At 40.2% G+C, this 14,270-nt stretch overlaps 1 protein-coding gene across 2 annotated transcripts in view; it reads right to left on the reverse strand.

Moving 5' to 3' along the window:
* The window catches only part of lgr4 (leucine-rich repeat containing G protein-coupled receptor 4), a 64,668-nt gene extending 50,607 nt beyond the window's left edge, over positions 1-14,061 (reverse strand). The window contains exons 1-3 of one of the 2 annotated variants that reach the window (XM_058781542.1): positions 13,901-14,057; positions 13,720-13,790; positions 13,243-13,523 (exon numbers count right to left, since the gene is read on the reverse strand). In XM_058781542.1, coding sequence (XP_058637525.1) covers positions 13,243-13,433 — 191 coding nt within the window. In that variant the 5' untranslated portion in view covers positions 13,434-13,523; positions 13,720-13,790; positions 13,901-14,057. Of the gene's footprint in view, positions 1-13,242; positions 13,524-13,719 lie in introns of both variants that reach the window. The other variant, XM_058781541.1, reaches the window with a different exon arrangement.
* Between the last annotated feature and the right edge of the window lie 209 nt (positions 14,062-14,270).

A 14,270-nucleotide genomic window follows, 5' to 3' on the forward strand; every position in this document is an offset into this window, starting at 1 on the left:
TTTTAATACAACAACAGCAAGGTCAAAATACCACGTGCTTGCTAATGTTTGGCAGCGACTGCTGTCCAGATGTCTTTGACAGCATCACCTAAATGTAAGTTGCCTCCCATAAGGGGTTTAATACTGACAAATTTCAGAAAAACACATCTCTTGGCCGGCAAGTTCTTTTCTACAGTACTCCAACTCAAACTGGTCCATGCGTTCCCTCTCTTTCTCTTTGGAGAGGTGAGCTGAGCTGGACGGAAGCTTGAAGGGAACAAAACCCAAATAAAACTAGTTTTCTGGGAAGCCATTTCACATTCCAGTGAGACCAGAGAGGCTTCCCACCTTCCAGTAAGAGTGTGTGTACAGACCTGTCTGTGGCTGCACCTATTTGCGTGTCTGTGTGTGTTGTGACACTAAGAGACAGAATGTGTGTGTGTGCGGCTCAGTGCTTTCCCAGCTCATCTCACTCAGTACCCCTCTGTTTATCGTTCGGTCCATCTCTCTCCCTCTGTTTCTCTCTCCATCCTTCCCCTTCATTCCTTTCCACTGATCTCAGATCCTCATCCTGTCATTTGTCTGGTGTCCATTAGAAAAAGAAGATGTGATGGGAGACAGGCATTTCTAACGCAGCAGATGGCTTTCTTCAAGGCTCCATCAGGAAGCTCACATTAAACAAACCCATTAACTGCCAAGGCAACCTGTCTGCATCCCAACAACACTATTGACCATGAACGATCTCTAAATAATCACATGGCCATCTCTGCGAGTGTCCACAAGCTTTCGTTTCTGGAGGACGGAGATGAACTCAAGCGTGTGAATGGAGCGAGTCGTAGGGAGTGTCCAGCTGTCCTTGGCTGGTTTAGACCATACACAGTGAATCAGACTGGCTTTGACTAGAATTCAGCACTTCAATAAATTACAGAGGGGCCTCTTCACTACCTTACTACTCCACAATCTGTCCTGCCTTCTCTACACATACTCGGTTTGCAAGTGAAAATTACTAAGTAACTTAATAAATATTCATGAGCCATGCTTTCACCACAGGTCATTAGTTAATATACAGTACATTCAAATTATGAATGCTTTGAAAATTTGATTAATGTAGTTGAATGTTTACAAACTGCTGATGTTAAACAGTACTAATGTTTTTAAAATGGAATGAATGCTTTTATTCAGCAAGGATACATTAAATTAAACAAGTGACAGTAAAGTTATTTATACAGATTTTTTTTTAAGCAGAAGAATCCACAAAATGTATAAAGGTTCTGGTAAAAATATTAAGCAGCACAACAGTTTTCAAAATGATAATTAGAAATGCTACTGGAGCATATTAGAATGATTGCTGAAGGATCATGTGACACTGAAGGCTGGAGTAATGGCTGCTAAAATTTGAGCTTTACCATCACACGAATAAATGACATTTTGAAATATATTAAAATAGAAGACAGATATTTGTAATAACATTTCTAAATATTGCTGTTTTTTGATCAAATTTTGATCAAAAATTTCTCAGATACTCATAATGTAATTAGAAAGAATGAGTGACTGTGCATGTAAAGCAAAAAAACAGAAATATCTGGGAAATATCTACTGTACCCAATTTGTCAGTTCAATGCAGCCCGATTAAACCCTAGCCTTTGTGTGAAGAAATATTTTTCTGTGTGTAGTTTATATATTGTGACGAGTCGGTGGCCCTCCCCCTTATTATCATCACCACCCCATCCCTTATTCGCCGCCCTTCACCAGGCTCCCGACGGGAGTGGGTGGATGAGAGGAGGGGCGTGGGATCAACGCGTGCTGGCGGCGTGTGATGAGGCACAGCTGGACTGAATGAAGCCTCATCACCGCCGTCGTTAAATGCCGAGCGCGCCTCTCCTCGAGAGACCGGTCTCTTCCCCCGTGCATGCACGCTGGTGTCCTCGTGGGTCCAGGAAGGGCGCGTTGAGGGACGTCGCGCCGCCAGAGATGCGAGAGCTGCGGGATCCAGAGTCAGGTGAAAGCTGCACCCGTAGTTACGGCCGTCGGGCCAGGATGCCGGGTCGTCCATCCCGCCAATGCCCGTAAGAGGTAGAGGAAGAGCCGCCGCTCAGGAGAAGCTGCCGCCCCTCGTACCCTGGACCGCGGGAGCGCGTGCGGCCACCGGACTCCGCCCCTTCCTTGGACCCCTCCCTCCTTCTGGAACACTGCCCTCCTTCACGAGCCCTGTAGCACAACGAGGACACCAGATCCCCCCTGTTTCGTTGGACACTTCTTTCCCTGGACACTTTCTTTTATCATTTTTGTTTAATAAAAGCCTCTCCGAGGCCTGACGCCACACCCACTGTGTCTGTCGTTGGCTCCTCCCGTCACAATATATATATATATGGCATGGTACCAACAGATAAAAAATCAATAAGTGACTGACTCTGTCAGAAATCTTATAATGGGCCATGTTTGGATCTTCCAACTGTACAATAATCCAAACACAAACCTCAAAAACAACACAAAAATGGGTCACTGAGCACAAAACCAAGCTTCTGCTGGCCATTCCAGTCCTCTGACCTGAACCCTGTAGAAAATGAGTGGTGACCTGAAGAGAAGAAGCACCAACATAGAGCTGGGAATCTAAAGGGTCTGGAGTGATTCTGGATGAAGGAATGGTCTCTGATCTCTTGTCAGGTGTTCTCCGAACTCTTCAGGCATTATAGGAGAAAATTTAGAGCTGTTAAACTGGCAAATGGAGGTTTCAAAAAGTATTGAATAAAAGGGCGCCGTTAATTGTGGCCGATGTGTATTAGAGAAAAACATTTATTTCATAATGATATTTCCCCCCATTTTAAATTCTTATTATCCAAGGAAAGGTTAGATTTTTGTGAATTTTTAAATAAAAAGATCAAAAGGATTAACAATACAGATTAATTTTCACAGCCTTCTTTGATCATATTTACCAAGGGTGCCGATATTTTTGGCCATTACTGATATATATGGTAACACTTTACAATAAGGTTCATTAGTTAACAACATTAGTAAACATGAACTAAGAATGAACAATACTGCTACAGCATTTATTAATCTTAGTTAATGTTAATTTCAGCATTTACTGATGCAAGTTGTGCTTGTTAACATTAGTTAATGCACTGAGAACTAACATGAACTAACAATGAACAACTGTATTTTCATTAACTAACATTAACAAAGATTAATAAATAGTGTAATAAATGCATTGTTCATTGTTCATGTTAGTTAATACATTAACTAATGTTAACAAATGACACATTGTAAAGTGTTACCATATATATACATACATATATATATATATATATGTGTGTGTGTGTGTGTGTGTATATATGTATATGTCTATGAAGAGTTCATTTGCAAAAACCGATAAACGCCACTTAAAAAAAAAACGCCACATACTGGAGATGGTCCTCACTGCAGAACACAAGATCCAGGGGGTGTGGTTGGATCTAGATCCAACTCCTCCCACCTTACATTTACCTAAACCTACCCGTCTCCACCCCCTGATCCCTAAACCCACCCATCCCCACCCCTAAACCTACCCATCTCCGCCCCTGGACCTACCAATCTCCACCCCCTGGATGTGGATCCAACCCCGCCCACTGGATCTTTTGTTCTGCAGTGAGGGGCTACTGACATATAGCGCGAGCTGAACCCTAAACACGTTTTGTCAAAAAAGCCGGTATTGTCCACTTTCAAGGCATCGCGAGTTCACGTTTTACTGCAGAAGCCGACAAGCGCCCTTGCTGTTTTTGAACAGAAGCCGATAAGTCCATAAGACTTGTCAGGTCAGGTGACAAGGCTGCTTTCACTTTGAAAAGACGTGCTAGCTGAGAGTAATTTCATCAAAGCTGACTAAAGGTGATCCTAAAGGTGATCAAGGATGGATAATTTCGACGAACTTGATGAACATTGAAAAGGAAAATAAAAGCTGAAACGTTTTCACGGAGCCTTGCAAAAGCAGCGCGTTACAACGGTGAAGGAAAAGCTCCGTGTATTGAGTGTAATTACATTCATACAGTTTATGATCACAACAACAACAACGTTTGTCAGGCATCTGCATTGTCATCTGAGGAGATTACAAAGATTAAACGAGTGTTTTTTTTGTTCGTTTTTTTAAACTCTAAAACATGAAATGTGGAGTTATCTGCTTTTGCCAAAAAACGACTGTTGGAGTTATCGGATTTTCTAAAACAAACTTTTAATATGTAAAAAACATACTTTCAATTAACTTTAATTTTGTAAATTACCTGTTTTTGTTTAATTTGTAATTATTACTTAAAACAACCAAACTGCAGTTTGACTGATATTACCAAAGTCTCTTTAAGACAAGTCATGTCACTCGGCGGCCATCGTTGAAACGCCTCTCAGGCATGCAAGTGCAGCTCCCATCTCTTTGAATGGGGAAACATCAAATTCTCCAAAACTGTTCACTAAGCTTACGATTAAATTTCATATTTGAAATCACCAAAGAAATCTGACAACAACCGTATCATAAGTGTTGTTTATTTTGCTCAAATAGCGTTATAAAAAGCTTATTTTTCAGGCTAAATCAGCCAGTGCGCAGTCTTAAGCGCACGTCTCAGAACGCTGACTGCAGCTGCAGTGACGCTGACTTTACCGATTAGGGATTGGCTCTTTCATTCAGAAGGCGGGGCTTCCTGCGATTGAGCGTTGCCTTTTTCAAAACTATACGAGTGACACGTCTTGGGTGTTCTATCACTGATCTATATATAATGACTCTCTATTATAGATCAGTGTATAGAGTGGGGAAACTATGATGTCACGTTGTAGGCAAAAACCCAGAGCGAGTTAGCATTTTAGCACTTCCGGTTCCATCGTCGCAGAGTCAATGGGTTTTTTGAATGGGATTTTGGTTAAATCCCTTAAATAAGGTCCGTGGTTCACACAGGCTCAAGATACTTTCACGTTTTATTCTACGACATAAAACACACCAGTCACACCACACTCGTGATTTTTTTAAAAGCTGTTACGTTTCTTAAAAAAGACGGTTGCTAACAAGTTGCTAAATGGGACTACAGGCGCTGTCGGAGACATTGAACGTCATCACGCCGAACAGTTTATCAATTTAGTATTTTCCAGTTGTAGTATAATTTATAATACAATTAATTTTAGGATAACCAATGAATCGTTTACAGCATTTTATATTGTTGTTCGACAATGTTTTTTCGCTTTGCCCCGAAATGCGATATGTCTTCAGAGGGAAGATGCTCGTTTTATCGCTTACTGATGCGAGACTCTGGGTTCGTACCACAAGGTAAATTCATATTATGATTATTACATGTAAACACCACATTTACTGGCTTTACGTGGGGAAAGTGCAACTTTAATGATGCATAGTGCTTAAAACCACGTCAAAAATAAATGTGTACGGCCACATGAAGTTGTTAGAAAGAGATTGTAGAAGCAAGGATAAAATAATATTTTGTGTACCCACCCTAACAAAACGATAGCTGAAATGTGGTACTTTGTTCACTAAAATAAGTTTAATCTTACCATATCCAAATATGCGGGGATACGTTTTTAATTAAAATATTCATATTAATCAAGGACTTTTAATGCACCTTATTTCTAAATGTACAGAAATACGTGCTTTAAATGTCCTTTAGTTATGATTATTTCATTTATTCACTATACTATTTATTACTAATGTCTCATTTCAGTTTTAGTTTGGCTCTAGTTTTGTATTTATTCCAGTTTATATGAAACGGTTTATGTAGCCTGGATTAACATTCATATACAGAGTAAATCCTTCACTGAACATGTTAAAAATAAGTTGCCGGGAGCGCGGTGGTGGTGACGCTAAAGGCGAGCGACCGTGGTGCTGTAGTTCGTTTATAGCCTAAGTTTAGCTTTTCAGTTCTGGCGCTTTTATTTAGGCTTCAAAATTCATCAACGTTATATTATTTTGTGAAGATTATCTTGATTGACAAAACGTGTAAGTTTCATGAACTATGATTGAACACACAGCTTATTTTTTGCGATTATCCAAAAGCCTATGGAAAAATCCCATTGGCTTTTTGTCGAGGAACCAGTTTCATGCTAACAGCCGATCCGCCTACAAAGTGACGTCATATTTCCCCCACTCTATTCTATCCACCTGAGCGCGGCCATTTGTAAATTCTATGGGTCTAGCTTCTGGTCTCATCCGCGTCCAGCTATTTTATCTGTACAAAACAGCTCGTTTTGCTGCTTGATATTGAAAATTTGTGTGTCTTACGATATTATTTTAATGTATTATCTTAATTATGAACACACTGGTTTGTAGTGCAAACAGTTTTACCGTTTACTGCACGTTGTTATTCTTCTCGTTATTTATCTATAACGGCTAATGAACCGGAAGTCTCTCACATAGGCTTACTTCCGTGTTGAAGAAAAAGGTGGATAGTCTTTGATATTACTTGGAATGCACAATAATAAAAAAAACGTGATTTCTGAAAAAAAAAAAAAAATTGAGTCATCAGTTTTTGCAAATGAACTCTTCACATACACACACACAGAGGTTAGGGTTTAATTCTAAATATTAAAAATAAACCTAAATATATATATTTTTAATATTACAGTATGCTCCTCATTACTAACCTAGCTCATCTCCCCCTCTGTTTAGCTGTGTCATTAGATTTGCATGGTCACTTGTCAGTTGTCACCTCAAATCTCATACAAAATAATGTGTTTTGTCACTGCAGACTGTTGTCAATGTGAACGTACCTAAATGGTTTTAAACTGATTAAAAAAAAAAGGGAAAGGGAAAAAAAAAATGTCCCTTAAAGTTCTGCCATTACTCTCTCTCTCTCTCTCTCACACACACACACAAAATATTGCAAACCCTTAAAAATAGCAACGCAAAATGAAGCATGACTGGCTTAAATATGACATGCCACACAGACAAGGAGACAGCAGAGGTTTTCAAAATGAGGAAGAAAATGATGAACTGGGAATAACTGTTTATTTTACTGCCCTCTAGACATAATGTATCATCAGCTCAGTTTAAATAAATTCAACACGTTCTGCTTTTCTGTCTCTCTCACACTCATAAACACACAAATTGTTGGCAGGAGGCAGCGCGTGGACAGATGCAGGGGACCCGAGGGGGTCATCTCCAGGTCAGGAAGTGTGCGGCTGTGGAGCGATGATGGACCCTGCGACTCGAGGTCGCCGGGGGTCGCGCACACGGGCAGAGAGGAAATGCCAGCCAAGTGGCACGACACAGGACCACACACGTTCAAACCTTCAGCGAGGAGGAGAGGTGCCAGGTTAAACACTCCTTACTGGAAGAGCTGGACAGAGAAGACATCCGCACTTCTTCAGCTGCTGGACACTTCTCAAGGAGTCTAACCACCCGAGAACACAACACACGCAAACCTTGGATTAGAGCTCATCTCCGGTCCGACTCCTACTGGGGACTACTTGTCAGTCCACTAATCCAGTCCTCATAGTTCCTCACAGCAGAACGGACATTTGGTGGATATTTTCTCCACATGGGACGAAATCCACGGAGCAAGGGCATGGCCAACAAGGCTTGATTTGAGGTCTGAGTGCTGCATGTGTAAACACTCGCAATGCTTTAAGAAACTCTGGCAGCCTAACAGTCTCTCTCTTTGTCCCACACCCACCATTTCTGAGTGAGAGAAAAGCTCTTACGTGTCTCTCTAATCATCATGAGCCATCGTCCATGCTCATCAAAAATAGAGGGAAGAGAGAGAAAACCAAAAGAAACAAAAAGGGAAAGATACATGGTGACAGACAGATGCTATTTGGTATGGGAACCAAAAAGAATTTTTCCGCTTAACGTTTTAAATTGTTTACTTTACTTTTTGTAAAGAATAAATATTTGGTGGAAAAATAAAAAGTGATTCCACTGCCTAATGATGAGACGCTAATAAACAATATTTTACTAAATTAAAACAACAGGTAAAACTTTAGATTAGGAAACACATATTCACTATAAACTTCTTTCCTCAGTAAACCCCTAATTTGCTGCTTATTGATAAGTCAGGTAGGTGTTTGTAATAGTTATGTTCAGGTATGGGGTAGGGTTAAGGGATCTAGAATATGGCGATGCAGAATTATGCACCAATAAGTGCTTTGTAAGTACTAATAAACAGACAATATGCAAGTTATATACATGCTAATAAGCAAATACTTAATGAATACGTGTTACCTAATACCTCATCTAAATTGTTACCAAACATTTCTTGTAAAGGATGTGTTTAACACTTTTTTTTTACAGGCAGATTTAATTCAATTCAGTATTTGGCCTTAACTGTTAAACAGCTATACCAAACAAAACAAAAATGCAGAAATATTTCATTCATTTATATTTATAAAATTCTACTGACGAACTGCATGATGGACATCTTTATCTACACAATGTCACATAAACAACCAGTCAGTAACTAAACTGATTTAGGTTTCACTGTAAGTTATGTGTTTGATTCACAAAAAAAAAAAAAAAAAAAAAACTTGTTCAGGTAATTTGTTCAGGAATCAGACTACATAGTTGCACTGTATGTTTTCGAATCACTGGAGAGAACTGGCTGATAAGGGTAATTTATTCCATAATCTGACTACACTGTTCATGCTGTAGATTCACTAGTGGATTGAAAAAGTAGTGCAGGACTCGGTCATGGTATTTTAGAATGTTTGACAACTGTAAATGGTTCTTTACACTTGGAACTTGTTTACTAACCCTAGATTTTGTTGTAGAAAGTTCAACGTTTGGGACTCGAACTGGATACGCAATGTTGTTCTTGAAAAAAATGCAGTCACAGACATTCATGAGGCTTCACCTTTAACGGCTGAGAGTCTTTGCCAGAACGCTGAACACAGAGGGCCCTCTTCTCCTCCAGAGCTCTTCTCATGACCTGTGTGCGCGTGCGCGTGTGTGTGTGTGCAGGTATGACTGAAGGCTGCCTGTGTTCATGTACATAAAAAAACCTTTATCCTGAACTATCCCAATTTACCTCATAACAATGGAGCTTTAAATCATTTGTGCAGCAATGAGGCAGACAAACCATCTTCAGGTGAGAAGCACTGCATTGGATCAACTACACCACAATTTTCACAACAGTAATTTTATCTGACAGATTCAATGAAACTGTGTGACTTTTCTCAAGTGGCGTACTCAAAAAATTCTAAATGAAAAAAAGAGCATTGACAAACTTTTATCCTCCACTTCACATTAAATCTCCCATTAAAAGTGCATTACCTCACCAGTCACTTTCTGTCACGTACCCGCTGACTGCACAGAAACGGTATTGTCTTCAGAGGTGAATGTGAAAAAAAGCATTCACTAATCGCTCTATACATTCAGACAGGGAAAGGTGTGGAAAAATGGTGCAGCTGGTTCCATCTGACTGAGCTTGAAGACGTGCAACCCTTCCCACAGCCTTTAAGATGGAAAAGAACATGGCGTCTCTGTTTTGTTAATGGGACACAAAGGCACATTCCAGCTCCTCAATGCTGAAGGGCTTTACTGAGGCTGAGACAAGAGTGGGCTAATGGCGTGTGGACAGACGGTTAAGGGGGGATATCCCCACTGCACTATGCCAGTGCACACACTCACATATACACAAGGGAAATTCATTCAGCCAGCAAGGGGACACCAAAAAATAGGCAAGGTAGACTGAAAAGTAGAAAGGGTCAAAAGTAAAGGAGTCACGCGCTGGACTATGAAGGACATGCCATTGAATCATTAAAAAAGACATTCTTTAAACTTACTGGATAAGAACAAACAAGTACGTGAGGAAGTGAAATAGCTAGAAAAATTCAAAAAATAATATGAATATTTTCTTATTATTATTTTTGTCAGTAACAAGGCTACTGTATCTTTATGGTGATAAAGTAAATAACAAAAGTCAAACAACAAAGAAACAAAAAAAACTATACAAGACATTTACAGTCTTAAAAATAAGGGGTTTTTGCAATGATGCCATACACACTCCTAAAAATAAAGGTTCCTGATTGGCATTGATAGTTCCATAACCTTTAATGTCCGTGGAACCTTTCCATTGAACCCTTCAGTTCTTACAAAATTTGAATGTGTGAAGATCTGATCTAAAGAACCTTTTCCACTATTAAAAAACCTTTTATGGAATGAAAAGTTTCCATGGATGTTAAAAGTTCCTCAAGGAACCATAAGTAACAGTATAGAACATTTATGTTTAAGCATGTAAGAAGAATCATATAAGTCAAAAATTCTAAAATACATTCAGCTGATACTTTTTCAAAAACATCAGTTACACATATCTCGCCCTACCCCTATATACAACATAACAGACACATGTTTATGAGGTGCTTGTTAAAACATTATGAAGGCCATTTGATCGAAAGCAGAGTGTAATAAGCTATGAACCACTTGCAGTGGGAGTATATAGTTACATCCGCCCATACAGCACAGTCAAGGTCAAAGTTTCCCTGGTGTGGAGCGATACTACAGTGCATATTTGTTTCTTAAGCCGGTGCTAAGTCTCTCGCTTGCCCTGCTCCGATACTCCGCCTAAACAGAGTATGATTAACCTGAAGCATTGCGCAACAACCTGTTGAAGTGAGCAAACTACATTAACCCCACAAGACTGAGAGCTGCTATCTGGACTGGGAGAATAATGATCAACTAGACTGTGCCTACTCTCTTTCTCTCTTTCACTTTCACACATTTCCCTCCCTTTCTTTTTCTCAGACCCTTCGAATGCTGATATACTCCAACATATTTTTCTTTGTCACTTTACCAGTTTTGAAACTTCAACTCCCTCCCTCTATTGTCCTTTCTCTCGCTAATTCTCCAGTGCTGTTCTTCTCTGCGGGGAGAGACAGTGTGGCGACAGCTGAAGGCAACCCAGAGGACGGGCAGAGAGAACTGCCCTACTATTATCAATTACATAAATAAATACCAGAAATGCAGTTAAGCGTGCAGCAGGCCGACGCAGCCGGATGCAGCAATGCGGCTGGAATGGTGCGGCAGCGCATTTCACAGCTCATGACTATTACCGCACAGACTGACTGACAGATGTCCCGTCATCTGCTCAGCATCACTTGTGGATTGATCGTTAATGTGCATTTTTTGCAAAAAACGGGGCTGTGCTAAAACACAAACTGTTGACACTTTCATCACTAACACAGCTTTCAGAATAACCAGTATCTCTACTATCGTACCATATTCTAATAGTCTTTAAAACTGCATTGAAGCAGATGTAGCAACATATCTTTTTTCCATATTGTGACGTACATCCGAGTGTAACGGATTATCAAAAAAGAAAAAAAAAAGAAAAGAAAAATGAATGCAAACTCTAAAAAATAAAATATTATATGGCCTGCTGGCATTAATTTATTTCTTTTTCATATTGGTCAATAAGCACACCAGTGTGATTTTTACAATGATAAAGCTGCCTAACAATATGTTTAAAAAAAACAACAACAAAAAAACATCCGGGAGTGTTAGCATCCTGCTGATGCCTATACATGCAGCCCCCCTATTTGCATATAATTCACTCATATCCAAGATGGCCACTGCCACCACTAGTGTTAACTCTGTGGCTTTATTTCTGGATTTATCGCTTCTCCAGACTGGACTTAGCTTGGCATTGGGTTACACGCTCCAGCTTGGCAGAGATATTTCGAGAGCCCGGTCAAGCTGTTTTCAAAACGTATGGGCTCCAAGAGAGAGCTGCAGAATAAACACTTGTCTCCAGACACTTCTAAACACTTTGGCAGAAAAGTACCACACTTAATCACAACAGAGTGAAAACACAATAAATGCTGGTAAAGTGTAATGAGGTGAGGGACGTGATTCACACCACGTGCCACAGACAGCGGGCTCTGGCTCAGGCCTGCAATAAACCAGTCTTTCTGTACTAAGACAGATGGAAAAACTTGCGGGATAAAAAGTTCTCAAAGTCAACCAGGGAGAGAAATCAAACTATGCACAGTTGATGCGAGTGCTCCATTGACACAGACCAAAGGAGTCAGCTTCAACAATTATGGCCTGTTCACACCAAGGATGATAACTATAACTATAAAGTTTTAATAATCAGTCGAATTCTATAAGAACACCATAGTCAACACCCCAGCTGTAATAATAACAACTCAGAGAAACGATATTATTAAAATAATTTTTCCTGCTGATGAACAATTAAAACATTGACAGCCAATCAGAATCCACCTGACTTTAAAGGGTTAGAGCATTTAATGTGGCAGACAGCATAACTGCAGCTCATGCTTGTACTAACAAAAATAATGCATTTGTGTGGGTGCTAATATAGTTAACGTTACAGTTATTGTTCTTGGTGTGAACGTACCTTTAGTTAGTAAGGGTAAAAGTTGCAGCTAGACAGTGTACTTAGACTTAAGTTTTATTACTGCAAGAGGGCTCCTAAATTATCAGCAAATCCATAAAGTTATTTAAAAATGAAGAAAATATAATGGTAAAAAAGAATTCAGAAGATATAATACTACTGTCCGTTATGCCCAGTAAAAATCAGCAGCAGACTGCTGAGAAATACATTTGTGGAGAGCGGTATTCATAGGAATGCACCCCAACACACCTCAAAATATAAATAACTGGCACAATATCTACCTTTTTACACTGCATGGGTTTAAACCAGGCCGGTGAGGTTTTAAAGGCTGACTGTATTTAATAATGGATGAGCAGCCCTCTCTATATTACCAGTTTGGGTCATACAGCATTTAGTCTGTTAGGCTCATGCAAAGTACCCAAAAGCGGCCCAAGATGGACTTTGAGCTACAAAGCAAAAAACCTCTCCAATGAATCTCAGTCTCAAAACAACTGCCAGACTTATACAAAACACATTTAGCTAAATGTAATAATCATACTTCTCAATATGGATTTTTCACTTCTAATCTTTAATATTTTGTTGCAGTTTTTTTTACTGTTATGCTGCAAATAAAACTGAGTGTATGCAGGTGTGTTCCTGAGTCATAGTTACAGTTTATTATGCTTTGATATTACATGATCAATGAACATGCTCGCTGTCTGAAAACAATTTTAGACTTGCTTCAGACAAGTTATTGTATAGTTTACATAACTGCATAAAAGGCATGTGTCATTATTTCAGGGGATTCCTACATGGTGTTTCTGCAGCAGTTCGTTATAGAAACATGTAACATGTGTAACATGGACATTGCAAGGACAGTTTTGAAAAGAGAACCAAACATTTCTAGCGTCAAACATATATTATGCACTTGTTCCCAGCATGCATGTTAACCGTTACTGTGGTGACTTACAGGTAATAAGTGAAAGCGCTGAGGCCGGTGGGGACGGTGGTCAGTCCTCGTCCAGAGCAGTCCGCTCCTCCGTCTTCATCGCAGCGGCACAGCGGAGAGCATGTGGCCGGAGTGGACTGTCCCTCTCCCGCAGCAGCAGCAGCACAACCCCACAGCCCAAGCATGAGCATCCGGGTGGCCAGCAATGCCATTATTCTCCTCCTTTCGACCCAAAAGCCCCTCGAAGGAAATGCGTGGTGCTTGTTTCGCCAGCAAACAGAGATGTTGATAGCTCCTTTAACCTAAGAACAAGTACAATATCAGACTCTCGGAAGACGGGTTGAATTCGCTGGGCTTGATCAGATTTAGACATGATGTGGGCGAGTTAACGGACTAAAATTAAGCTCCAACATGTCTTATTGTTGTGAGTGCCCCAAAAGAAACGTTATGCTACCTGCTTTTCTTTCAGCCATGCTCGGCGTAAATAAGTGCTCTTACCTAATGCCCGCGAACGATAGGCAGATCGGGCCAGTCAACGGTCATTCTGCGCGGAGTCTCGAGCCTCACACCTCCAAAAACACACAAAACAAACACCTTTAGCTTGGATTCCCGGGTCTAAACAAACGGGGCTCCAGATTGCCCTGATTCGCTAAGCGTCCGCTTCCAGGAAAACACTCACAAACCCGCGACGAAACACGGCGGTTACAACAGTATTTTCTCTCTCTCTCTCTCTCTCTCTCTCTCTCTCTCTCTGATTTGTTTCCTGTAGAAAACACGGTCAGCTCTCCGTCGAGCCTCACGTTTCCTCCTCTCTCTCTCTCTCTCTCCTTCTCTCTTTCTCTCTGCAGGACAGCCAGTGAGGTGCTGAATATGTTAATACAGACCTACATATTAATGATTTCTCGACGTCAGCTGTATAGAATGAAACTGAAGGAAGAAAACTTATGACTGTGAAATATTCAAAAAGCTTTATTTGCACATGGTGGCAAGAAACAGATTTAATAATAATTTGAAAAATCTGAAAAAGTAAAAAAAAGGCGTAAAACTAT

Source organism: Onychostoma macrolepis, chromosome 07 (genome assembly GCF_012432095.1).
Source record: "Onychostoma macrolepis isolate SWU-2019 chromosome 07, ASM1243209v1, whole genome shotgun sequence".
In the NCBI taxonomy this organism is placed as follows: domain Eukaryota; kingdom Metazoa; phylum Chordata; class Actinopteri; order Cypriniformes; family Cyprinidae; genus Onychostoma; species Onychostoma macrolepis.